The sequence below is a fragment of the Bos javanicus genome, chromosome X (genome assembly GCF_032452875.1).
Source record: "Bos javanicus breed banteng chromosome X, ARS-OSU_banteng_1.0, whole genome shotgun sequence".
Taxonomy (NCBI): Eukaryota; Metazoa; Chordata; class Mammalia; order Artiodactyla; family Bovidae; genus Bos; species Bos javanicus.
The window spans coordinates 70,583,452-70,610,543 of record NC_083897.1 but is presented as its reverse complement, the minus strand read 5'-3'; the positions used below and the strand labels follow the sequence as shown (position 1 = coordinate 70,610,543).

The 27,092-nt window shown below is 35.9% G+C and overlaps 1 protein-coding gene and 1 pseudogene across 21 annotated transcripts in view; one reads left to right on the top strand and one right to left on the bottom strand.

Moving 5' to 3' along the window:
* LOC133243105 (endogenous retrovirus group PABLB member 1 Env polyprotein-like) overlaps positions 1–27,092 on the top strand; it is a 486,815-nt pseudogene that overhangs the window by 203,783 nt on the left and 255,940 nt on the right.
* Positions 1–27,092, bottom strand: part of RPS6KA6 (ribosomal protein S6 kinase A6) — a 192,628-nt gene that overhangs the window by 76,607 nt on the left and 88,929 nt on the right. For all 21 annotated transcript variants that reach the window (XR_009734976.1, XR_009734977.1, XM_061409582.1 and 18 more), the window contains 8 exons: positions 23,416–23,522; positions 23,129–23,166; positions 16,498–16,640; positions 13,715–13,785; positions 13,402–13,490; positions 12,499–12,557; positions 1,215–1,317; positions 342–472 (listed from right to left, as the gene is read on the bottom strand). Coding sequence is in view for 19 of the 21 variants with exons in the window: in XM_061409582.1 (XP_061265566.1) it covers positions 342–472; positions 1,215–1,317; positions 12,499–12,557; positions 13,402–13,490; positions 13,715–13,785; positions 16,498–16,640; positions 23,129–23,166; positions 23,416–23,522 (741 nt within the window). In the remaining 2 variants the exon portion in view is untranslated. The remainder of the gene's footprint in view (positions 1–341; positions 473–1,214; positions 1,318–12,498; positions 12,558–13,401; positions 13,491–13,714; positions 13,786–16,497; positions 16,641–23,128; positions 23,167–23,415; positions 23,523–27,092) is intronic.

Below are 27,092 nucleotides of genomic sequence, written 5' to 3'. Positions count from 1 at the left end.
CTAGTGCACTGGGACGACCCAGAGGGATGGTATGGGGAGGGAGGAGGGAGGAGGGTTCAGGATGGGGAACACATGTATACCTGTGGCAGATTCATTATGATATTGGCAAAACTAATACAATCATGTAAATTTTAAAAATAAAATAAAATTAAAAGAAAAAAGAAATAGGAAAAAAATTTAAAAAAATAAAAGTTACTACTGTCTGCTTTCTTCCCAAAACAGGGAAAGATCTTTAATTCATCATACATAGATAAATGAAGAAGTTAAAAATCACTGTAAATCAATCAGCAATAACAGAAGAAATAATTATCCCTAATCTGAATAATCTATGTGTAATTTACCTGAACAATTGGTAACACATTTGCACTTGTGATAGGATTGATTTTATATTCTTCTGCAATAGAAGTTGCAACAAAGCTGAATCCTTTGAAGAGTTGATGAGCATTAGCACTGGCTGGCAAACCAGGAGAATCTAATGTCCAAATAATTAAGTTTAATTAGAATTAACAGTTTTATGATATGAAATGCCAACATTTCTTTGAGTATAAAGGAAACCATTAAATGTTACCATCAGACATACTATATTATGTATTTGATTTATTGATTATTATCTGTTTCCCAATCAATGGACATGAGTTTGAGAAAGCTCCAGGAGATGGTGAAAGACAGGGAAGCCTGGCATGCTGCAATCCATGGGGTCACAGCGTCGAACATGACTGAGAGATTGAACAACAACAATAATACTAGTATGCAAGCTCCATGTAGATTATGATTTTTGTGTGTTCAGTTCACTTCTGCATCATCACTGCTTAGTATTTACACACTAGGTATTCAATATTTGTTGAATGTATATATGAAACAGATGTCAATAAAAGTAAACCACATTAAATTCTGAACCATAAGAGTTAGAGAGAGATATCTCATATCTTACTTCCTACTCACATTCTTTAATGCATTATCATGTCAAAAACACTTTTATAAAAGAAAATGTTCACCTTTTGCTCTAGTCCCTGCTTCCCTAATGAACATTAACCATATAAAGCCTCTACTTGAAAGGTGTCCAAGCAATGTTAAATAGGATCTACACTTCTACACAGGGCAAACCACCCTTTACAAACTTATAATTCTGTCCGTTTTTCATCTAAGAAGCTAGTTTATTTTTTAACCATCTAAATGAATAAAAGCCCTGGTTTTCACACATAAACATGCATTACCTTTAGGTGTTTTTGCAGTAAATTCAGGATCAAAACAAAAAGCATCATCTGGTTTTCCAGAAGCAGGTTTGAAGGGAGGCTGGACTTCTCTTTTATATAATTTCTAGAAGAAATGGCAGAATGATACAAAAATTTATTAACACTTGAAAAATTATTAAAGCAGAATATGATATTCACAGTCCTTAACAGAAGACTCACAATTTCTTAAATGAAATTTCAACAAGTTTCAGATACCTATTAACCAAATTCTAAATTCTATCCTATTAACCAAATTCTGTATATCATCTAAATTTGAGAGATTACATACAGAATCAAATAAGACCAAGGAACACAGCAGCAAGCCATAGGTTGTATTCACAAGGAATAATGCTGTTCAGTTTTGGATTTCAAAAACTGACTTGGATTCTCACTGGTAAAATAACCATAAAGAATATCACATGTTACCAAGAAGAAATAACTAATGACATTCTAGGATTTCAAAATTAATAATTACTCTATCCCCAAGAAGTATGCATTATACCTGAAGTAACTTGCTTTCACATAAAAAATATGCATGTAAAAAGAATTCAAAAATTTAAACTTGTCTAACAATCTAACTTCCTAAAACTTATGCTTTTGAAAGACATATAAAATAGCTTACAATATATGCAAGTCTACTTTTTTATGGAAGCATAGTTTTTCAAAAGCTCACAGTCCCACAGTGAGGGAAAATAAATAGAAGATTATTGTAAACTAATTTTCATTTAGAGGCCATATATGACAAACCTATAGCAAACAACATTCCCAATGATGAAAAACTGAAAGCATTTCCTCTAAGATAAGGAATAAGACAAGGATGTCCACTCTCACCACTTTTATTCAATGTAGTTTTGAAGTCCTAGCTAAGGTAATCAGAGAAAAAAAATTAAGGAATCCAAATTGGAAAAGAAAAAGTACAATTGACACTGTTTGCAGATGATATGAAACTATACACAGAAAATCTTTAACAGGCCACCAGAAAAGTACTTGAGCTAATCAATGAATTTAGTAAACCTGCATGACACAAAATTAATGCACAGAAATCTCCTGCTATACACTAACAACAAAAGATCAGAAAGAGAAATTAAGGAAACAATACTATCTACCATTGAAACTATAATAATAAAATACCTAGGAATAAAAATACCTAATGAGAAAAAAGACCTGTACTCAGAAAACTGTAAGATGCTGATCAACAAATCAAAAATGATGCAAATAGATGGAGATATACATCATGTTTTTGGATTGGAGAAATCAATATTGTGAAAATAAATGTACTACCCTAAGTAATCTACAGATTCAATACAATCCCTATCAAACTACCAAGGGCATTTTTCACAGAATTAGAACAAAATATTTTATAATTTGTATGGAAACAAATAAATACCAAGTATTGATTATATTCTTTGCAGGCATATATGGAGAAGCTCTATAAAGGCAGCAAAATTAAGACCGGGAGCTGACTGTGGCCTAGGTCATGAATTTCTTATTGCAAAATTCAGACTTAAATTGAAGAAAGTAGGGAAGACCACTATACTATGCAGGTATGACCTAAATCAAATCTCTCATACAGTGGAAGTGACAAGTGATTCAAGGGATTAGATCAGATAGACAGAGTACCTAAAGTACTATGGACAGAGGTTCGTGACATTGTACAGGTAACAGTGATCAAGACCATCCCCAAGAAAAAGAAATGCAAAAAGGAAAAATGGTGGTCTGAGAAGGCCTTACAAATAGCTGAGAAAAGAAGAGAAGTAAAAAGCAAAGGAAAAAAGAAAAGATATACCCATTGAATGCAGAGTTCCAAAGAACAGCAAGGAGAGATAAGAAAGCCTTCCTACGTCATCAATGCAAAGAAGTAGAGGGAAACAATAAAATGGAAAAGATTAGAGATCTCTTCAAGAAAATCAGCAATACGAAGGGAACATTTCACCCAAGGATGGGCACAATAAAGGACAGAAATGGCATGGACCTAACAGAAGCAGAAGATATTAAGAAGAGGTGGTAAGAATAAACAGAAGAACTAAAAAAAAGATCTTCCTGACGCAGATAATCACGATGGTGTGATCACTTACCTAAAGCAAGACATCCTGGAAACAAGTTGGACTTAGGAAGCATAACTACGAACAAAGCTAGTGGAGGTGATGGAATTCCAGTTGAGCTATTTCAAATCCTAAAAGATGATGCTGTCAAAGTGCTGCTATAAATATGACAGCAAATATGGAAAACTCAGGAGTGGCCACAGGACTAGAAAAGGTCAGTTTTTGTTCCAAACCCAAAGAAAGGCAATGCCAAAGAATGTTGAAACTATTGCAAAATTGCACTGATCTCACACACTAGCAAAGTAATGCCCAAAATGCTCCAAACCAGGCTTCAACAGTACGTGAACTGCGAATTTCCAGATGTTCAAGCTGGATGTAGAAAAGGCAGAGGAGCCAGAGATCAAATTGCCAACATCAGTTGGATCATTAAAAAAGCAAGAAAGTTACAGAAAAACATCTACTTCTGCTTTATTGACTATACCAAAGCCTTTGACTGTGTGGATCACAACAAACTGTGGAAAATTCTGAAAGAGATGGGAATACCAGACAACCTGACCTACCTCCTGAGAAACCTGTATGCAGGTTAGAAAGCAACAGTTAGAAATGGACACGGAAGAATAGTTAGAACTGGACATGGAAAACAAATCAGGAAAGGAATACATCCAAATCATCAAGGTTCTATATTATCGCTCTGATTATTTAACTTATATGACGAATATATCATGCGAAATGCTGGGCTGGATGAGGCACACACTGGAATCAAGATTGCTAGGAGAAGTATCAATAACCTCAGATACACAGATGACACCACCCTTATGACAGAAACCAAAGTAGACCTCAAGAGCCTTTTGATGAAAGTGAAAGAGGACAGTGAAAAAGTTGAAACAGTGACAGACTTTATATTTTGGGGGCTCCAAAATCACTGCAGATTGTGGCTGTGCCCATGAAATAAAAAGACACTTGCTCCCTGGAAGAAAAGATATGACTAACCTAGACAGCATAAAAAGTAGGGAGTATTACTCAGCCATTAAAAAGAAAACATTTGAATCAGTTCTAATGAGGTGGATGAAACTGGAGCCTATTATACAGAGTGAAGTAAGTCAGAAGGAAAAACACGAATACAGTATAATAATGCATATATATGGAATTTAGAAAGATGGTAACAATAACCCTGTGTACGAGACAGCAAAAGAGACACTAATGTATAGAACAGTCTTATGGACTCTATGGGAGAGGGAGAGGGTGGGAATATTTGGGAGAATAGCATTGAAACATGTAAAATATCATGTATGAAACGAGATGCCAGTCCAGGTTCGATGCACGATACTGGATGCTTGGGGCTAGTGCACTGGGACGACCCAGAGGGATGGTATAGGGAGGGAGGAGGGAGGAGGGTTCAGGATGGGGAACACATGTATACCTGTGGCGGATTCATTTTGATATTTGGCAAAATGAATACAATTATGTAAAGTTTAAAAATAAAATAAAATTTCAAAAAAAATTTCAAAAAAAAAATAAATAAAACATTTCTCCATCAGTGAAAAAAAGAAAAAAAAAAAAAAAAAAGGCAGGGATATTACTTTGCAGACAAAGGTCCACCTAGTCAAAGCTATGGTTTTTCCAGTAGTCATATATGGATTTGAGAGTTGGATGATAAAGTTGAGCGCCAAAGAACTGATTCTTTTGAAATGTGTTGAAGAAGTCTCTTGAGAGTTCCTTGGACTGAAAGGAGATCAAAACAGTACATCCTAAAGGAAATCTGTCCTGAATATTCATTGGAAGGACTGATGCTGAAGCTGAAACTCCAACACTTTGGCCACCTGATACAAAGAACTGACTCACTGGAGAAGACCCTGACGCTGGGGAAGATTGAAGGTAGGCTAAGAAGTGGACAATAAAGGATGACATGTTAGATGGCATCACTGACTTGATAGACATGAATTTCAGCAAGCTTCAGGAGTTGGTGATGGACAGGGAAGCCTGGCGTGCTACAGTCCATGGGGTCAGAAATAGTTGGACATGAATGAGTGACGAAACTGATTGATGGAAACAAAATGACTCCAAATAGCCAAAGCAATCTTGAGAAAGAAAACTGTAGTTGGAAGAATCAGGCTTCCTGACATGAAACTAAACTATGAAGCTACAGTTCAAGACAGTATGATAATGGCACAAAACTGGAAATATACACGAAAGGAATAGGATAGAAAGAACAGAAATAAACGCATGCACCTAGAGTACATCATGAGAAAAGCTGGGCTGGAGGAAGCACAAGCTGGAATCAAGATTGCCAGAAGAAATATCAATAACCTCAGGTATGCAGATGACAACACCCTTATGGTAGAAAGTGAAGAGAAACCAAAAAGCCTCTTGATTAAAGTAAAAGACGAGAGTGAAAAAGTTGGCTTAAAGCTCAACATTCAGAAAACGAAGATCATGGCATCTGGTCCCATCACTTCATGGGAAATAGATGGGGAAACAGTGGAAACAGTGTCAGATTTTATTTTGGGGGGCTCCAAAATCACTGCAGATGGTGACTGCAGCCATGAAATTAAAAAACGCTTACTCCGTGGAAGGAAAGTTATGTCCAACCTAGATAGCATATTCAAAAGCACAGACATTACTTTGCCAACAAAGGTCTGTCTAGTTAAGGCTATGGTTTTTCCTGTGGTCATGTATGGATGTGACAGTTGGACTGTGAAGCAAGCTGAGAGCTGATGAATTGATGCTTTTGAACTGTGGTGTTGGAGAAGACTCTTGAGAGTCCCTTTGACTGCAAGGAAATCCAACCAGTCCATTCTAAAGGAGATCAGCCCTAGGTGTTCTTTGGAGGGAATGATGCTAAAGCTGAAACTCCAGTACTTTGGCCACCTCATGCGAAGAGCTGACTCACTGCAAAAGACTCTGATGCTGGGAGGGATTGGGGGCAGGAGGAGAAGGGACGACAGAGGATGAGATGGCTGGATGGCATCACCGACTTGATGGACATGAGTTTGAGTGAACTCCGGGAGTTGGTGATGGACAGGGAGGCCTGGCGTGCTGCGATTCATGGGGTCGCAAAGAGCTGGACACGAATGAGTGACTGAACTGAACCTATGGTCACCTAATTTGTAACAAAGAAGGCAAAGGAGAAAAGGCAGTCTCTCCAATAAGTGGTGTGAAGATAGGATTCTCCCTGTTACATTTTATTTAAAGTTTTTATTTTTCACTGGTGCACAGCTGATTATCACCCTTGTGACAGTTTCAGGCGGACTGCAAAGGGACTCAGCCATATATATACATGTATCCATTCTCCCCCAAACTCCCCTCCCAATTTTCAAATCTAAAATTACAATCTAACAAAAAACAACATCAGCAAAAATCGTGGTGTGAGGATAACTGGACAGTTACATGTAAACAAATGAAATTAGAACACTGCCTAACACCACACACACAAAAAAACTTGGGGTTCCTTCATGGCTCAGTGGTAAAGAATTGGCCTGCCAATGCAGGAGACATAGGTTAGAACCCTGCTCTGGGAAGATCCCACATGGTCTAGAGCTACAAAATCCCTGGGCCACAACTACTGAGCCTGTGCTCTAGAGCTCGGGAGGCACAACGGCTGAAGCCCATGTACCTAGAGGCCATGCTCCACAAAAAGAGAAATCACTGCAATGAGAAGCCCAAGCACCACAACTAGAGAGTGGTCCCTACTCCCCACAACTAGAGAAAAGCCCATGCAGCAATGAAGACCTAGCACAGCCAAAAATATATAAAATTATTTAAACAGAAAAAAAAAAAAAAACTCAAAATGTATTAAAGATCAAAATGTAAGGCTGGATACTATAAAACTGTTAGAGGAAAATGTAGGAAAACCACTCTTTGACATAAACTGCAGCAAAATTTTCCCACCTCCTAGAGTAATGAAAAAAAAAAAAATGAACAAATGGGACCTAATTAAACCACTCGTAAAAGAATGAGACTAGAATACTTTCTAACACCATACGCAAAATTAAACTCAAAATAGATTAAAGATCTAAACGTAAGACCATAAATTATAAAACTCCTAGAGGAGAATATAGGCAAAACACTCTCTGACATAAATCACAGAAGGATCCTCTATGACCCACCTTCCAGAATATTGGAAATAAAAGCAAAAATAAACAAATGGGACCTAATTAAAATTAAAAGCTTCTGCACAACAAAGAAAACTATAAGCAAGGTGAAAAGGCAGCCTTCAGAATGGGAGAGAATAATTAGCAAATGAAGCAACTGACAACGAATTAATCTCAAAAATATACAAGCAACTCCTGCAGCTCAATTCCAGAAACATAAACGACCCAATAAAAAATGGGCCAAAGAACTGAACAGAGATTTCTCAAAAGAAGACATACAGATGGCTAACAAACATATGAAAAGATGCTCAACATCACTCATTAGCAGAGAAATGCACATCAAAACCACACTGAGGTACCATTTCATGCCAGTCAGAATGGCTACTATCCAGAAGTCTACAAGTAATACATGCTGGAGAGGGTGTAGAGAAAAGGGAACCCTCTTACACTGTTGGTGAGAATGCAAACTAGTTCAGCCACTATGGAGAACAGTATGGAGATTCCTTCAGTTCAGTTCAGTCACTCAGTTGTGTCCGACTTTTGCAACCCCATGAATCGCAGCACGCCAGGACTCCCTGTCCATCACCAACTCCTGGAGTTCACTCAGACTCATGTCCATCGAGTCAGTGATGCCATCCAGCCATCTCATCCTCTGTCGTCCCTTCTCCTCCTGCCCCCAATCCCTCCCAGCATCAGAGTCTTTTCCAATAAGTCAACTCTTCACATGAGGTGGCCAAAGTACTTGGAGTTTCAGCTTTAGCATCATTCCTTCCAAAGAAATCCCAGGGCTGATCTCCTCAAGAATGGACTGGTTGGATCTCCTTGCAGTTCAGGGGACTTTGAACAGTCTTCTCCAACACCACAGTTCAAAAGCATCAATTCTTCGGTGCTCAGCCTTCTTCACAGTCCAACTCTCACATCCATACATGACCACAGGAAAAACCATAGCCTTGACTAGATGGACCTTTGTTGGAAAAGTAATGTCTGTGCTTTTGAATATGCTATCTAGGTTGGACATAACTTTCCTTGCACAGAGTAAGCATCTTTTAATTTCATGGCTGCAGTCACCATCTGCAGTGATTTTGGAGCCCCAAAAATAAAATCTGACACTGTTTCCACTGTTTCCCCATCTATTTCCCATGAAGTGATGGGACCGGAGGCCATGATCTTTGTTTTCTGAACAACTTTTCACTCTCCACTTTCACTTTCATCAAGAGGCTTTTTAGTTCCTCTTCACTTTCTGCCATAAGGGTGGTGTCATTTGCATATCTGAGGTTATTGGCATTTCTTCCGGCAATCATGATTCCAGCTTGTGTTTCTTCCAGTCCAGGGTTTCTCATGATGTACTCTGCATATAAGTTAAATAAGCAGGGTGACAATATACAACCTTGACCTACTCCTTTTCCTATTTGGAACCAGTCTGTTGTTCCATGTCCAGTTCTAACTGTTGCTTCCTGACCTTCATAAAGATTTCTCAAGAGGCAGGTCATGTGGTCTGGTATTCCCATCTCTTGAAGAATTTTCCACAGTTTATTGTGATCCACACAGTCAAAGGCTTTGGCATAGTCAATAAAGCAGAAACAGATGTTTTTCTGGAACTCTCTTGCTTTTTCTATGATCCAGTGGATGTTGGCTATTTGATCTCTGGTTCCTCTGCCTTTCCTAAAACCAGCTTGAACATCAGGAAGCTCCTTAAAAAACTGGAAATAGAACTGCCTTATGACCCAGCAACCCCACTGCTGGGCATACACACAGAGGAAACCAGAATTGAAAGAGACACGTGTACCCCAATGTTCATCGCAGCACTGTTTATAATAGCCAGGACATGGAAGCAACCTAGATGTCCATCAGCAGATGAATGGATAAGAAAGCTGTGGTACATATACACAATGGAGTATTACTCAGCCATTAAAAAGAATACATTTGAATCAGTTCTAATGAGGTGGATGAAACTGGAGCCTATTATATAGAGTGAAGTAAGCCAGCAAGAAAAACACCAATACAGTATACTAACACATATATATGGAATTTAGAAAGATGGTAACGATAGCCCTGTATGCACGATAGCAAAAGAGACACAGATGTATAGAACAGTCTTTTGGACTCTGTGGGAGAGGGAGAGGGTGGGATGATTTGGGAGAATGGCATTGAACCATGTATAATATCGTATAAGAAATGAATCGAACCTGAAGGTTCGATGCAGGATACAGGATGCTTGGGGCTGGTGCACTGGGATGACCCAGAGGGATGGGACAGGGAGGGTGGTGCAAGGGGGGTTCAGGATGGGGAACACATGTACACCTGTGGCGGATTCATGTTGATGTATGTCAAAACCAATACAATATTGTAAAGTAGCCTCCAATTAAAATAAATAAATTTAAATTAAAATAAATAAACTTAAAAGTTTCTACACAGCAAAGGAAATCATAAACAAGATGAAAAGACAACCCTACGAATGCGAGTAAATATTTGCAAGTGAAACAACTGACAAGGAATTAATCTCTAAAATATACAAGTACTTCATGCATATCAATATAAAAAAATCCAATTAAAAAATGAGTGGAAGATCTAAGTAGACATTTCTTAAAAGAAGGCATACACATGGCCAATGAGGCACATGAAAAGATGATCAAAATCACTATTAGAGAAATGAAAATTAAAAATACAATGAACTACCACCTTACACCAGTGAGAATGGCCAACATGGCCTTTATCAAAAAAATCTACAAACAATATATGCTGGAGGGATATGGAGAAAAGGGAACCCTCCTACACTGTTGGTGGGAATATAAACTCATAGAGCCACTATGGATAACAGAATGGAGGTACCTTGAAAAACTAAAAATAGAACTGCCATATGACCCAGAAATCTCACTGCTGCTGCTGCTAAGTCACGTCAGTCATGTCTGACTCTGTGCAACCCCATAGATGGCAGCCCATCAGGCTCCACCCTCCCTGGGATTCTCCAGGCAAGAACACTGGAGTGGGTTTCCATTTCCTTCTCCAACGCATGGAAGTGAAAATGAAAGTGAAGTCGCTCAGTCATGCCTGACTCTTCACAACCCCATGAACTGTAGCCTACCAGGCTCCTCCATCCAGGGATTTTCCAAGCAAGAGTACCGGAGTGGGTTGCCATTGCCTTCTCCAGAAATCTCACTACTGGGTATATATGCAGAAAAAAACATAATTAAAAAATATACATGTACCCCAATGTTCACCACAGTACTATTTACAATAACCAGGACACAGAAGCAATCTAAATGTCCATCAACAGATGAATGGATAAAGAATATATGGTACATAAAGCCCAGTGTAATATTACTCAGTCATAAAACAGAATGAAATTGTGTCATTTGCAGAGATGTGGATAGACCTAGAGACTTTCATACACAGTGAAGTTAAGTCAGAAAGAGAAAGACAAATATCCTTTAGTATCTCTTATATGTGGCATCTAGAAAAATGGTATAGGTGAACTTATCTGCAAAGCAGAAATAGAGACACAGACACAGAGAACAAACATATGGATACCAAGGGGGTAAGAGGAAAGGTATAATGAACTGGGAGATTGATATTGACAGGTATACACTATTATGTATAAATAGATAACTAATGAGGACCTTCTCTAAAGCACAGGGAACTCTACTCAATGCTCTGTGGTGACCTATACGGAAAGGAAATCCAAAAGAGAGGGGATGCATAGCTGATTCACTTTGCTGTACAACAGAAACACAACATTGTAAAACAACTATACTTGAGTAAAAATTAATTTAAAAAGATACAAAAAATAAATAATAATATCTGTTTTGCAAAAGATAATGTCACTATCTCAAAAGACATCTGCACCACCATGTTTATTGAAGTATTATTCACAATACCCAAGACATGGAAATAACCTGTGTCCATCAACAGAAGAATGAATTAAGAAGAAATGAGTCAGACAGAGTAAAACAAATATTGTAGATCTCACTCATATGTAGAACCTTAAAAAAAAAAACAAAAACAGGTTGCTCTTGCCTTCTAAGACAGACTGCATTCTGCCTATGGAACGTTTCTCAATAAACCTACTTTCACTTTATAGAAAAGTAATTTTTATTTATTCAAATACATACACATTCTACTCCTTTGTTATTTAAGAGCAATAAACAAACTTTAGATATAAAAATAATGGAAATTAATTTCTAGCTTTTTCTAGTTAAGGAAAAAGTAAGAGTAGAGAAGCATTAGAAAAAAATGACAGGGAAATGGAAGAATACTGAAAGAGGAATGCACACAGATAAGACAAATGCAATGCAATTCCCATGTTCATTACAAGGCTTTTCAGGTTATTAATGCTAACAGCTTATGTTATATTGCAGTTTTATAACTATTAAAATAAATCAAAATATTGGGCTACTGAAACTTGTTCTACAAGCCAGATGAAATGATAATTTGGTCAGTGAATAGTGGTTCTCTGCCTCTGCCTTAGAAATCAAAAGAGACATGTTTTCTTTGGGGATAATTTTCACTATCAATGTCAGAAGTAAATAATCAAAAATGCTTACCTATGATGATTAATAGTACATAAAATACATAAAGTTGTGTTGTAAGCAACAATAAGAAAAAGTGAAAAGCTCACTAGTCTGGGAGTTGCAACTTAAAAAATTCAATAAATGACTTTGCAGAATTTCACTATGTTTTTGTTTTCATGCCCTCTCAAAATTTAGTGAAATAACTATACAAAGATTTTTACTTCTTAGCAAATTTAAATTGTTCTAATACATGACAAAGGATCATTTGAAATTAAATAACATCTTAGATTCTTAACAGTTCATTTTTTCTTTAAGAATCTGCCCTTTCATTCATCCCCTTTCTCCTTTTTCTTCTTCCCACCCATATTCTTCAACCTAGAATAGAAGAGAATATTAACCATACTTAACAGGTAAGACAAATGAGAAACAAAAATGTACTATATATCATCCACGCATCTGCTGGTTGAAGGTAACTGCATGATATGCTATGCTTGTAAATAAAAATCTCACACTAAATATGAAACAAATGAATTAAGTTTATCAGCAAAGTCCACATATTACCATTTACTCTTGAGTTTTTGCTCTTCTTAAAGGTATTCAGTACCACACTTTCTACTCTACTTACATTCCAGTCAATATTTGCAAAAAAAAGATGTCTTTTGATTTCATCAACTCCTTCTGAACCTACAAAAATGGAAAGAATTCTTTTACCAGTTTGATTTTTAAAAATCTGGTTACTTGGCCTCCAGATTGTTATCTGTAAAACAGGAATACACATATTTTATAGATTTCTTGCAGTGAAAAGTTTATGATTTCTTATCTGATGTTTTCTTAATTGCTCCTTTGAATTTAATATGATAAAAATAGCTGGTGTTAATGCTGAAGCACATAGGGTATCATGAAATACTGAAATGTCTTCTGAATCAAATAAAAATCATATTTAACATAATGTTAAACTTTAAGTAGTTAAAAAATATAAAAATAATTTAAGTAGTTTTATTTTCTTCATAATTCAACTTATGACCTCCTATTTATATATCAAATTAAAAATGCAATGAATAAAGTGACTTTGAAATTTCAACACATGGACATAAACAGGATAATATAATCACATTTGGATACAGAGAAAGACTACAAGAAAGTGTCCAAATAATGAGCAGTTATGGAAACATAATATTTATCTTCATGAATAATAGAAGGAACAAAATAATTATCTTCAAATATATAAAAGGATTTTTCTATACAAGGGAGAATTCTGTGAATTACTTCAAAAGAGACACTCATATGATACACATAATGATATGATATATATTAAATATAAGTCTTGCATAACTAGACTACTTCAGTTTTTAATCACAGATATAACAGATTACTGGAATCTTTGCATACATAAAATGTAAAAGTCTAGGTATAAATATATAGCAGCAGTAAATGAAGTTAAGCCAGAAAACATAAAGTTATAATTATTTTCCCAATATAATTATACCTCCCAGGATTCTGTTATAAAAACTAAGAAAATAAACAATACCCAATCTATTTGCTGGATTCCTTTTGAATAGCATCCTTAGAAGACTTTGTGCTTCAGCACTAAGAAACTGAGGCATTCCAAGTTTTGCTCTGGAAAAGAAAATTTCAGAAAATTTCATTTAAATCTAGTCATACTTCTAAACTGAAAAATTCCAAAAAAAAATTAATGAATGCTTTCACAATGGCAAATAAGGTGAAAGGGAATGAGACAGTGTGAAAATGTTCTTTTGTGTCAAATGAAAATGATAACAAGCTTGTCAAAACTGAAAGCAAGGAATTCTTCCCCAAAGGAAAAAAAAAATGTTTCCACTTACTTTAATATCATATTCATGGTCTCATTTCTGTCTTTACCTTGAAATGGCAGAGTACCAGTAAGCATTTCAAACTAAAACACAAACACAAAATAACACAAGTTTAGCACAACTTGGAATACACAATGAAATTCTTTAGGAAAAAAATTGATATTTATAAAACGTGATCATCAAATCATGCAGGATCTATATGATAGCAATCAAAAAGGACCAGAAAACCAGGTCACTTAAGGAAATACACCTCTGGTACCCCACAATACATAGCCTAAATGAGAGATGACACATAGCAAATGAAACCAACCATTATTTCAGTCCTAATTTGGCTAAATTTCCCAAACCAAAGCAATGTGGAAACAGACACAAGGTGTGCATGCTCAGTCGTGTTCAACTCTTTGCAAGCCCAGGGACTGGAACCTGCCACGCTTCTCTGTCCATAGGATTCTGTAGGCAAGAATACAGGTGTGGGTTGCCATTTCCCCTCCAGGGGATCTTCCTGACCCAGGGATCAAACCCTTGTCTCCTGCAGCTCCTGCATTAGCAAGTGGATTCTTTACCACTGAGCCATCTGGGAAGCCCCAAACATGAGGCATTCTCTTTTAAAACAAAGATAACCTTTTAAAGAAAACATTTAACAATGAAAGAAACGTAAAAATATGCACTGAGCCATTTCAATTTGTACATGGCATAATGAAAATATTTTCCCTAAAGAGAGTTAACGGCAATGCAGATAACTAGAACATAGAAGAATGGTATTTTAAAAAGTAATTATATTGGAAAAAGAAAGGTCTGAAAATGAAGCTCATTAAAGAGAAAAGTTTTTATATCCCTAATATTTAAATTTTAAGCTGAGATTCAATAATGGGTTTGGCCTCAGTCCTCTGTTAATACAGAACTTAGAACCTTAGTTAGCTTATCCATTCAACTCTCTCTTGATGACTGATGACTCACAAATTGGTTCCCGTTTCAATCTTCTTCAATCCCCAGCTTTCCCTTCCAAATCTACAGTAATGTTTCTCAAATGAAGACTGAAGTGATAGGGGTAGGAGTCATAGAAAGGGAATGAAGAAGGGAAATATGGCATATGGGAATCATCTCTCTCAAGTTCCAATGCCCTGTCTCCAAACCTAAAGTAATGGTTCTATCCCAGGAACTGGAGAATTAAGAGGTGGGAATGGAAAGAACAAAAAGAAAAAGAGAAGGACAGTATATTGGAATCGCACCTTCCCCTCAAAAAAATTATATACTGGCTGGCAGAGTATTTGTTTGTTGTTTTTGTTTCTTTCTTCTTTGTTTTTTTTTTTTTAAGGTCTTCAGATAATTCTGATGCTCCCTCCACTGCCCTCTCCTAATTCATTACTATCAAGGGGTTAAATACAAACCCACAGTAACCTATACAACATGTTAAAAATAAGTTATTTCCCCACTTTCAAAATCAGCTATCCTTCCCAACCATCTTTTCTACTGAACTATCTTTCTTTCAATCCCCTGAAGTTTTAAAGGTATCTTTGTCTTTAACCCTTTCCCTCTGCTTTATCTGTGACATTTAATCTGCTACTAAGGTCAGTCATTTCTTCCTTTGAAATGTCTTGAAGATTTCCTTTTTTATTTTGTAATCTTACAACTGTCTTACAAGGAGAACTTCTTGGTCTTCCTACTTTTAGTTTCCTCCATTTGCAATCCATATACATAATGCTACCAAGGCTAGTATTAAAATACAATTTTTCTCTAACTACCATCCTGTTTAAGACTTTACAAAAGTTTACCATTCAGAAAATAGCATACAAATGCTTATAGGCTTACAGCTTCATTTCCTCCACCTTCACCCTCATTCTCTACTACTACTCTAGTTAAACTGGTTCTCCAGATCTTTCCTAATATTATCACAATATTATCCTTGAGACACAGTTATCTGAATTTTATTCATCCTTCAGGGCTTAATTTAAGTTCTGTCTCCTCTGCTTTCCCTATATCAACTTGAATGAATTGTTGTTTGAACTCCTAAGGTACTTCCAGACAATTTACTTAGCTATTACATTTGTTTCCCCAACCAGATGGCATGTCTTTTTAGGCCAAGGAAAATGTCAAATACTGTACTTCCAGACTGTTTCCAATCCATCGCCCTTACCAAATGTCAGGCTTATAATAGCCACTTAATATACTGATAAATTGTATAGTAATTCACTATACGATAAATCGTACAGTGATAAATAAGTAAAAATGGATTATCAAGTTTCTAAAGCAAACTGTATCCGATTCAATAGCTATTCATTTATCGCCCTACTTAACACTACAAACTCTATGATTAATCTTATACCAAATTAGTCAGTCTATATGCTCAATATGCTAGATATTGTGGAAAAGTAGAACAAGTAGAAGACAGAATTGCTTTCCTTAAGAGGTTTATAATCTTTCTACAGACATGCTTGAAATAATGTGACAATAAGATAGTAAACAGTAAGGTGCTACATTCTGTGATATCTAATTAAAATATTATGTACTACTAAACACAGTATTCTGAAATCTAAAATCTAACAGGTTTTTCTAATTTTTAAATTTGGATAACTTATAAAAGAATGCTGCCGTTGCCTTTTAATCAAGCAACTTTAAAAGAAATCACAACACCAAAACGTTAGTTCTTATAATATGACAGCTAGCCAATCACAAATTCTTTAAAAACAATCATGAACTTTTAAAACCCTATTCTCAAAAAACACATTCCAATACTAAGATTAAAATTCTAAAGAATATTTAATTTATATTGACATAATTTTAAAAACACTACTTACCATAAGTACACCATATGACCACCAATCAGCACTCTGGGAATGACCTCTCCTATTTACTACTTCAGGAGCCATATACTCCACTGTACCACAAAATGAGTAGGCCTTCTTCTCTTGATCTACTGATTCCTTGCTGAGTCCAAAATCTATAACAATATTGCACAAATATATATCTGAAGATTTTCAGAAACTAGAAAATACCAAAAGAAACAAAACTATGAATTAAATGTATTCATGGATGGCCTACAATTACCATTAAGAAAGCTCTTGTGAGACCAGTTAATGGAAAGAATGGAGAAAAGCCTGTATTTTACAATACTCTATCAGAGCATTTTTAAGTAATGCTCAAAATTTTCCAAGCCAGGCTTCAGCAATACGTGAACCATGAACTTCCAGATGTTCAAGCTGGTTTTAGAAAAGGCAGAGGAACCAGAGATCAAATTGCAAACATCCGCTGGATCACTGAAAAGGCAAGAGAGTTCCAGAAAAACATATTTCTGCTTTATTGACTATGCCAAAGCCTTTGACTGTGTGGATCACAATAAACTGTGGAAAATTCTGAAAGAGATGGGAATACCAGAGCACCTGACCTGCCTCTTGAGAAACCTATATGGAGGTCAGGAAGCAACAGAACTGGACATGGAACAACAGACTGGTTCCAAAAAGGAAAAGGACTACGTCAAGCCTGTATATTGTCACCCTGCTTATTTAACTTCTATGCAGAATACATCAGGAGAAACCCTGGGCTGGAAGAAGCATAAGATAGAAACAATATTGCTGGGAGAAATATCAATAACTTCAGATATGCAGATGACACCAACCTTATGGCAGAAAGTGAAGAGGAACTAAAAAGCCTCTTGATGAAAGTGAAACTGGACAGTAAAAAAGTTGGCTTACAGCTCAACATTCAGAAAACGAAGATCATGGCATCTGGCCCCATCACTTCATGGGAAACAGATGGGGAAACAGTGGAAACAGTGTCAGACTTTATTTTTGGGGCTCCAAAATCACTGCAGATGGTGATTGCAGCCATGAAATTAAAAGACACTTACTCCTTGGAAGAAAAGTTATGACCAACCTAGATAGCATATTGAAAAGCAAAGACATTACTTTGCCAACAAAGGTCTGTGTAGTCAAGGCTATGGTTTTTCCAGTGGTCATGCATGGGTGTGAGAGTTGGACTGTGAAGAAAGCTGAGTGCTGAAGAATTGATGCTTTTAAACTGTGGTGTTGGAGAAGACTCTTGAGAGTCCCTTGGATGCAAGGAGATCAGCTCTGGAATTTCTTTGGAGGGAAAGATGCTGAAGCTGAAACTCCAGTACTTTGGCCTCCTCATGAGAAGAGTTGACTCATTGGAAAAGACTCTGATGCTGGGAGGGATTGGGGGCAGGAGGAGAAGGGGACGACAGAGGATGAGACGGCTGGATGCCATCACTGACTTGATGGATGTGAGTCTGAGTGAACTCCGGGAGTTGGTGATGGACAGGGAGTCCTGGTGTGCTGTGATTCATGGGGTCGCAGAGTCGGACACGACTGAGCGACTGAACTAAACTAATCAGAGTATTTAAAATTGTGCAATTAAACCTCATCCTAAAAATACACGTTTTCATGTTTATATTAGAATATGACTCAACAACTTTGAAATGACAAGAATTAAGTCAACACTGTTATAGTAATTAGATTTTTAAAATAGCCTAAGACAAAAAAGAGATGCTAATTTGCAGATATTAGAAAAGCAAATTTTGCTTTGACATTGGAGAACTTCCATTTTTGCTTTTGGTCTTCAAAGAGCTAAAGGTACATAAAAATCAATCTTATTTCCATATACTTACAATAAAAAATGGAAAGGTGAAATTTTATAAGTTCTACTTGTAATACCACCAAAAACTCACATTAAATCCCATAGATAAAAATATACAAAGTATGTATATGCAAGATCGGCATGATAAAAACTATAAACACCAATGAAAGGAATCAGAGTAGATCTAAGTAAATGGAGAGAGATATTGGTCACAGTTTGGAAGATTCAGTGTTGTTAAAGATGTCAATTCTCCCAAAACTGATCTACAGAGTCAATGAAACATTAATAAAAATCTCAGCAAGATGTTGTTTGTAAAAATCAACAAGCTGAATTTAAAATTTATATAAAAAGACAAAGGAAACAGAATAGCCAAAAAATGTGAACAAAAAGGAAATTCAAGGAATCGTACTACCTGACTTCAATACTTACTATAAACTATATAATCAAGACAGTATTGTACTGGAGAACTGACATATATAGTTCTGCTATGATGCTTGTCTTAAAAATGTAAATTTGTTCCAATTAATTTATACCTTACTGTTACCTTTCAGAGATTTACACCACTTCACAAAGGTCCTTTGCTATACTATTTTCTGACAAAAATACATTTAACACTAGAATTTGCTTGGTGACTATAACATGAATTTAATTTTTAGGTTGGTTTATGTGCAATTTTATCCACAAGAAACACTGGTTGAAACACTAGAAAACTGTACCTAGTTAAACTGAGCCAAGCAGAAATACATACATGAAGATCACCATATCACATGTGTTATGAGCTACTCCTGTTCACCTACAGTATTAGAACTCCCAATTCCAGATAATCTACCTTCCACTTTTTCACAATAACGTACAATCTGCAATATTTCCCATTCTACAAGCAAATTTCAAGATTTTTTTCAAGGTAATATACCATATTTATTGCTGTTCAGTCATTCAGTCGTGTCCGACTCTTGAGGACGCCATAGACTACAGCATTCCAGGCTTCCCTGTCCTTCACCATTTCCTGGAGCTTGCTCAAACTCATGTCCATCGAGTTGGTGATGCTGTCCAACCATCTCATCCTCTGTCATCCGGTTCTCCTGCCTTCAATCTTTCCACATAAGGGTCTTTTCTAATGAGTCAGCTCTTCGCATCAGGTGGCCAAGTACTGGAGCTTCAGCTTCAGCATCAGTCTTTGCAATGAATATTCAGGGTTGATTTCCATTAGGATTGACTGGTTTGATTTCCTTGCAGTCCAAGGGCCTCTCAGGAGTCTTCTCCAACACCACAGTTCAAAAGCATCACTTTTTTGGCCCTCAACCTTCCTTAAGGTCCAGCTCTCCCATCCATACATGACTCCTGCAAAAGCCAGAGCTTTGACCATACAGACCTTGGTCGGCAAAGAAATGTCTCTGCTTTTAAATATGGTGTCTAGATTTGTCATAACTTTTCTTCCAAGGAGCAAGCATCTTTTAATTTCATGGCTGCAGTCACCATCTGCAGTGACTTTGGAGCCTGAGAAAATAAAGTCTGTCATTGTTTCCATTGTTTCCCCATCTATCTTCCATGAAGTGATAGGACCAGATGCCATGTTCTTCATTTTTTGAATGTTGAGTTTTAAGCCAGGATTTTCACTCTCCTCTTTCACCTCAATCAAGAGGCTCTTTAGTTTCTCTTCACTCTCTGCCATAAAGGGTGGTGTCATCTGCATATCTGAGATTACTGATATTTCTCCCTGCAATCTTGATTCCAGCTTGTGATTCATCCAGCCAGACATTATGCATGATATACTCTCCATATAAGATAAATAAGCAGGGTGACAATATACAGCCTTGATGTACTCCTTTCCCAATTTGGAACCAGTCCATTGCTCCATGTCTGGTTCTAACTGCTATTTCTTGACCTGAATACAGATTTCTCAGGAGGCAGGTCAGGTTGCCTGGTATTCCCATCTCTTTCAGAATTTTCCACAGTTTGTTGTGATCCACACAAAGCCTTTAGCATAGTCAATGAAGCAGAAGTAGATGTTTTCCTGGAATTCTCTTGCTTTTTCTATGATCCAACAGATGTCGGCAATTTGATCTCGGGTTCCTCTGCCTTTTCTAAATCCAGCTTGAACACCTGGAAGCTTTCAGTTCACATACTGTTGAAGCCAAAATCACTGTAGATGGTGACTGCAGCCATGAAATTAAAAGATACTTGCTCCTTGGAAGAAAAGCTATGACAACTCTAGATACCATATTAAAAAGCAGAGATATTACTTTGCTGACAAAGCTTCATCTAGTCAAAGGTATGGTTTTTTCAGGAGTCATGTATGCATGTGAGAGTTGGACCATAAAAAATCTGAGCACCAAAAAATTGATGCTTTTCAACTGAGGTGTTGGAGAAGACTCTTGAGAGTCCCTTGAACTCCAAGGAGATTCAACCAGTCAATCCTAAAGAAAGCAACCCTGAATATTCATTGAAAAGATTGCCACTGAAGCTGAAACTCCAATAATTTGGCCACCTGATGTGAAGAACTGACTCACTGGAAAAGACCCTGATGCTGGGAAAGTTTGAGGGCAGGAAGAGAAGGGGATGACAGAGGATGAGATGGTTGGAAGGCATCACCGACTTGATGGACATGAATTTGAGCAAGATCTGGGAGTTGGTAATGGACAGGGAAGCCTGGTGCACTGCAGTCCATCAAGTGGCAAAGAGTCAGACACAACTGAACAACTGAACTGATAACAGAACTGGGTATATATTGCCAGCTTATTTCTGACAAAGGTGTAAAAGCAACTTCATGGGGGAAAAAAAGGTCAGTCTTTTTAATAAATGGTGCCAGAATGACAGGGTATTAATATATAAAAGTCTGCATAAAGGCAGAAACTGGAGAGGAACTAAAGAGCCCCTTGAGAGTGTGAAAGAGAAGAGTGAGAAAGCTGACTTGAAATTCAACATTCAAAAAACTCAGATCATGGAACACAATGCTATCACTTTATGACAAAGAGAGGGGGAAAAAGTGGAAACCATGACAGATTCTATTTGTTTGGGCTCCAAATCACTGCAGATGGTGACTGCAGCCATGAAATTAAAAGACGTTTACTCCGTGGAAGGAAAGTTATGACCAACCTAGATAGCATATTCAAAAGCAGAGACATTACTTTGCCAACAAAGGTCCGTCTAAGTCAAGGCTATGGTTTTTCCAGTGGTCATGTATGGATGTGAGAGTCGGACTGTGAAGAAAGCTAAGCACAGAAGAATTGATGCTTTTGAACTGTGGTGTTGGAGAAGACTCTCGAGAGACTCTTGGACTGCAAGGAGATCCAACCAGTCCATCCTAAAGGAGATCAGCCCTGGGTGTTCTTTGGAAGGAATGATGCTAAAGCTGAAACTCCAGTACTTTGGCCACCTCATGAGAAGAGTTGACTCATTGGAAAAGACTCTGATGCTGGGAGGGATTGGGGGCAGGAGGAGAAGGGGACGACAGAGGATGAGATGGCTGAATGGTATCACTGACTCGATGCACATGAGTTTGAGTGAACTCCGGGAGTTGGTGATGGACAGAGAGGTCTGGCGTGCTGCGATTCATGGGGTCACAAAGAGTCAGACACGATTGAGCGACTGAACTGAACTGAACCTTTAAAGTGTACTGGTCCAAACTTCTTTGTAAAGACCATATCTTCATTTTATCTCTTTTTTAACATTCTGATAATTAAATACAGAATTTACTACCTATTTAAAACATAAGAAACCTTTTGAGATTGGCTCACTCAGCGTAATGCCCAGTCCAAGTTGCTGCATACAGTGCTGGGTAGTATTCTACTATATAGATATATTCATCCATTCACTCTTTGAAGGACATCTTGGACATTTCTGGCCTTGGGCCATTTCAAATAGAGCTGCTATGAAAATTCATGTATAGATTTTTTGTGTGCATGTAAGTTTTTATTTCTCTAGGATAAATGTCCAGGTATGTGACTACTGTACAGTTCTATTTGTATCATATTCTTAAAATAACAAACTGGGAAATGTAGAGAGATAAGTGGTTGCCAGGAGTTAAAGAAGCGGGTAAGAGTGTGATTATAAATTCACAGATATGGTTGTAGATCAGTTCTGCTTATTGATAATGATGATGGTATTCAAATCTACATATATGGATATAATGTTATGGAGACAAACAAAAAAAACAAATACATTCAAAAACTGGTGAAATCCAAGTGAAGTATACAGTCTAGTTAGTTCTACTGTACCTATCAATTTCCTGAGTTTGATAATGCAGTAGTAATTTTATAAAATGTCACCATAGGGGAAGCTGGGTGATGGTACTATTTTTGCAACTTATTGTCAGTCTATAATTATTTGAAAGTAAAAGATTTTAATGGTATAATAAGGAGACTTTATGCCTAAGAGTCCTCAGAGAATTAGCAGAGTGTGTTATATACTGTAAACACTCAACATTCAAAATAAAGTAAAAAATAAAACGTGTTTTTACCAAAAAAAAAAAAAAAAAAGGAATAAAATGAACCTCTTATTATGAAACACCTGGCTTAAAAGTTTATAATTCACTGTATTTCAAATGTGGTAACCACTTATGATAAATCTTTCAGTCTAGACTGAAACAAAAATTATGTGCTTTTACCTAGAAAACCAAATGTCATTTCTTAATGAGGATAATGACACTATTGTATAATTTTTTTGTATTACAATAGAGCATATTGAGAGTTATCTACCTTTTAAATGAATTTAAGTTCACTAAAGAAATGAATAAAATGCAAATTAAATCAAGAGGAAAAACAGACTCAGACAAATATACATATTAATAAAAACAGAAAACAGGCTTAGGATAGAATAAGAAAATCTGCATACCTGTTAACTTGATATGTCCTATTTCATCAAGCAAAATGCTGTAAATCAAAATTCACATTCAATAACACAGGATAAAATATTCACATAAAATTTGATATACCAGAAAATTTTGAAATGACTAATTTAAAATCAATGGGTATAGGATGAAGACTACTTTTTAAAGTATGTTTCATATAATTATATAATTCATGTATCTTTTCATAGAATCTTTAAAATAATAGACTTAATGGAGAAAAAAGTAGTAGAAATACTGGGAACAGGTATACATAAAAAGAATACAACTTTACTTTTCTGGCTTCAGGTCTCTATATACAATTCCTAATTGATGCAGATGATCCAAAGCGAGGGCTAGTTCTGCAAGGTAGAATTTCACATCTTCCTCTGTAAACAGAACCTAGAATAAAAATAATAATTTACCATTTAATCTTTTTTTCAATGTTGCAATTATTTAAATTTTATTTTTTTAAAAACAGGAAACAGACAAATCTAGGCAAATAGGCAAATAAAACAAGTATACAGATGAAATTAACCTCTTTAAGAATCCTCAACATTCAGGAAACTAAGATCATGGCATCCAGTTCCATTGCTTCATGGGAAATAGGTGGGGAAACAGTGGATAAAAAAAAAAAAAAAGAATCCTCTCACTATTAAACATTTTACTGTGGATCTTCCTAAAATATATTATGCAGTTTGTATATCTATTTACACTGAATGTACTGCACAGATTTACCTTTTTAAAAATGATTTATTATCATGATTTAATTATTAATTTTAGTATACTAATATATAGGGATATTCTCAGGATCTTTACGATATATTAGATATGATATTTGGTTTTAGTACTGGAATTCCACTATTTTTACTATTTTCTCTTTCATTGTCTACTATCACTTTTCAGCGATAATTTTGCTTTTAGCAAGTCTACTAACCTAAAGCTTCTATTACTAACGTAAGTTGTCAATTAGTAACTCTTACATTAAAAACAATTCTAAATCCAATTTCTGACCTGAGGGGTAGCTCCAGGACTCTTCTGCCAGTAGAATATATGGGTCTAAAGGCACTGAATTCCTCAATCTTTTGTGGCTAGGAATAGAGTTACTATGATAAAGTGAAAAGTGCACTGGACTTAGAATTAGCAGTATAACGTCTGACATGTCACTTAGCCCTCTGGGCTTAAGTTTCTAAACCTGTAAAATAAGGATAATAGTACCTGCTACATCTACTTAACAAGATTGTTTTAAGAGCCAGCTTAGTTTATGTGGGGAAAAAAAGCTTTGTAAATTATAAAATTCTATGTGTGCAATGATGAGGTGGTATTATTTTAGGTTTACATCTATATTCATAAGTAAGTGTTATTTAAACACAAAATTGAGCACTACTCAACCATTAGATGTAATTGTTAAGATTTAGCAAGGGCTTCTAACTGGCAAAACAAATAACTTGTCTAGAAAATTTTTATTTTCATTAAAGAAATATATAGATTACTAAGAAAGTTCAAAATTTGAATGACATATCATAAAATCTTGAAACTGGCTTGTCCACGCAGAATCATGGCCACTGAATTATATTATGCCGATTAAGGTTACTAGTAAAATTGCTGAGAATGAGCAATTAAAGATAAATTTTGATACTCCACTCACTTTTTGAAATAATCTTCAGAAAAACAAAGACTTTCATTATCTAAGTTTCAGGAGAATTCATTTGACTATTATAATGGTAAAAGTATAAGAATATTTTCACTTGATATTTTATTAAGAAGAAAAACAGATGTTATCTATTTCACCTTTGAATAAGGCTAATCAAAGCGTTCATTGAAATTTAACACATAAGAAAACCCTAAACAAAAATCTTTGAAACTCTAAAAGAAGAAACAGTCTATAGTTCAGTTTGTTGTTGTTGTTTTAGTCGAAAATTGTGTGGGACTCTTTGTGACCCTATGGACTGTAGCCCGCCAGGCTCCTCTGTCCATGGGACTTCCCAGGCAAGAATCTGGAGTGGGTTGCCATTTCCCTTTCCAGGGACCCTGTGTCTCCTGCACTGGCAGGCAGATTCTTTACGACTGCACCACTAAAAAAGCCCAGTTTATAGCTTATGGCAATTATATGTTTTTCTGGGCATGTTAGTTTATCATTCTGAGTGTCCGTATGTAAGGTGGTGATAACATTGACCTCATAAGGTTGTTTGGAAGATACTGAATGAAAAGTGACTAGCACATAACAGTAAGTTTCTTATTTATGTCCCTCATGAGGTTTTCCTCAAAGAAAATTTCATGACAAGATAATATACTCACCAGTTTATAGTTTAAACTTTTCATTCATTATGTTATTACAATCTTCCAAACAACCTTACGAGGTTGGTATTATCACCACCTTATGTATGGACACTCAGAGTGATAAACTAACCTACCCAGAAAAACACAGTAAGAATGCTCAGGATTTGAACTCAGAAATAACTGTCCCTAAGAACTCCCTGTTTCCCAGAATCCAATTTTGCCATATGCCATGTTAAAACTTTTATAAGTTTCAGGTTCACTACCACTAATGCTTTCCTAGTCACTAATTACCCTGAGTCTTCCCCCAAATAAAAATCATCTAAAACCCCAGCACCCTGAGGTAAGAAATGCTAGTATTTTTGTTTGCTCTTCAAGACATTCATGTATATATGTATGAGTGTGTGTGTTTCAATATATTTGAGATCACACTGTATATATACTAGTTAGTAGACTCCTTTTCTCCCACTTAATATCATAGGCATTCTTTTAATTTCTTTAAAACTTATTTATAAAGAGTTATCAATAGCTATACAATATCAACATACTAATTTACTATAGTTTACCTAATGTTTATTTAGGTTATTTCAGTTTTTCACTGTTATAAATAACTCGGGAATATGCATATATATTTCTGATACTTATGCTTACTTCCCCAAAATGGATTTCTGAGAAATAAAAAGGCAAATACTATACAGTCAAGGAGAATAAACAGTCCATGATTCTTGACATACATAACAAAATTATTTGTCAAAGGGTTACAATAATTTACACTTCCATCAGCAGCTTATGAAAGCACATGTCTTACCATAGTCATGGCAGCACTGAAAATTACCCTTTAAAAAATCTTTTATAAACTGATAAAGATGGTATCCACTGTCTTAAAATTTTATTCTTAGGCTTTATATTTTTCCATGTCTAATGACCTTTCTAATTTTTTAGTGAATTATCAGTAATGTTTTTGCCTATTTCCCATTATTTACTGTTTTTTTTCAATTGGTAAAAATTATTTAAATAACAAAAATGTCAGTTCATCATATTACATGTAGGTATATTCCCCACTTTGTGATGGTTTTTGATGTTGAGTAATTCTTAATTTTATGTACACAAATTTATATATAATTTCTGTATGATTTTACTTCATCACTTTCATGATCAAGGAGACCTCCATTTAATAATCAACTACATGTGCTGTGCTGTGCTTAGTTGCTCAGCCATGTCCGACTCTTTGTGACCCCACGTACTGTAACCCACCAGGCTCCTCTGTACATGGGGATTCTCCAGGCATGAATACTAGAGTGGGCTGTCATGTATTCCTCAATCAACTACATATTCAGCTACATTTTCTTTCAGGATGAAATTTTTTCCGGATTTTACCTCTTCAATGCAAGTAAGATTTATCCTTGTATGTGGTAGTGATAATTTAAAATGTTTTTTTTCTTTCTGAAATATCTAACCAATTTCTCATATACTGTTTACTGAACAATCAATCTCTTTGCCATTAACTTGTGATTCTTCTTCTATTATAATATATGATAAATCACATATACCAGAATTTTCCTGGAATATGCAGTATGTTTCTAATCTTGTGTTGATACTACGACGGTTTGCTTATAGTAGCAGCCTTATAAGGTTTTAAACAAGTGATAGAGCAAGGAGAGGGTGTTCTTTATTTTCAAAACATCTTAGTTCTTT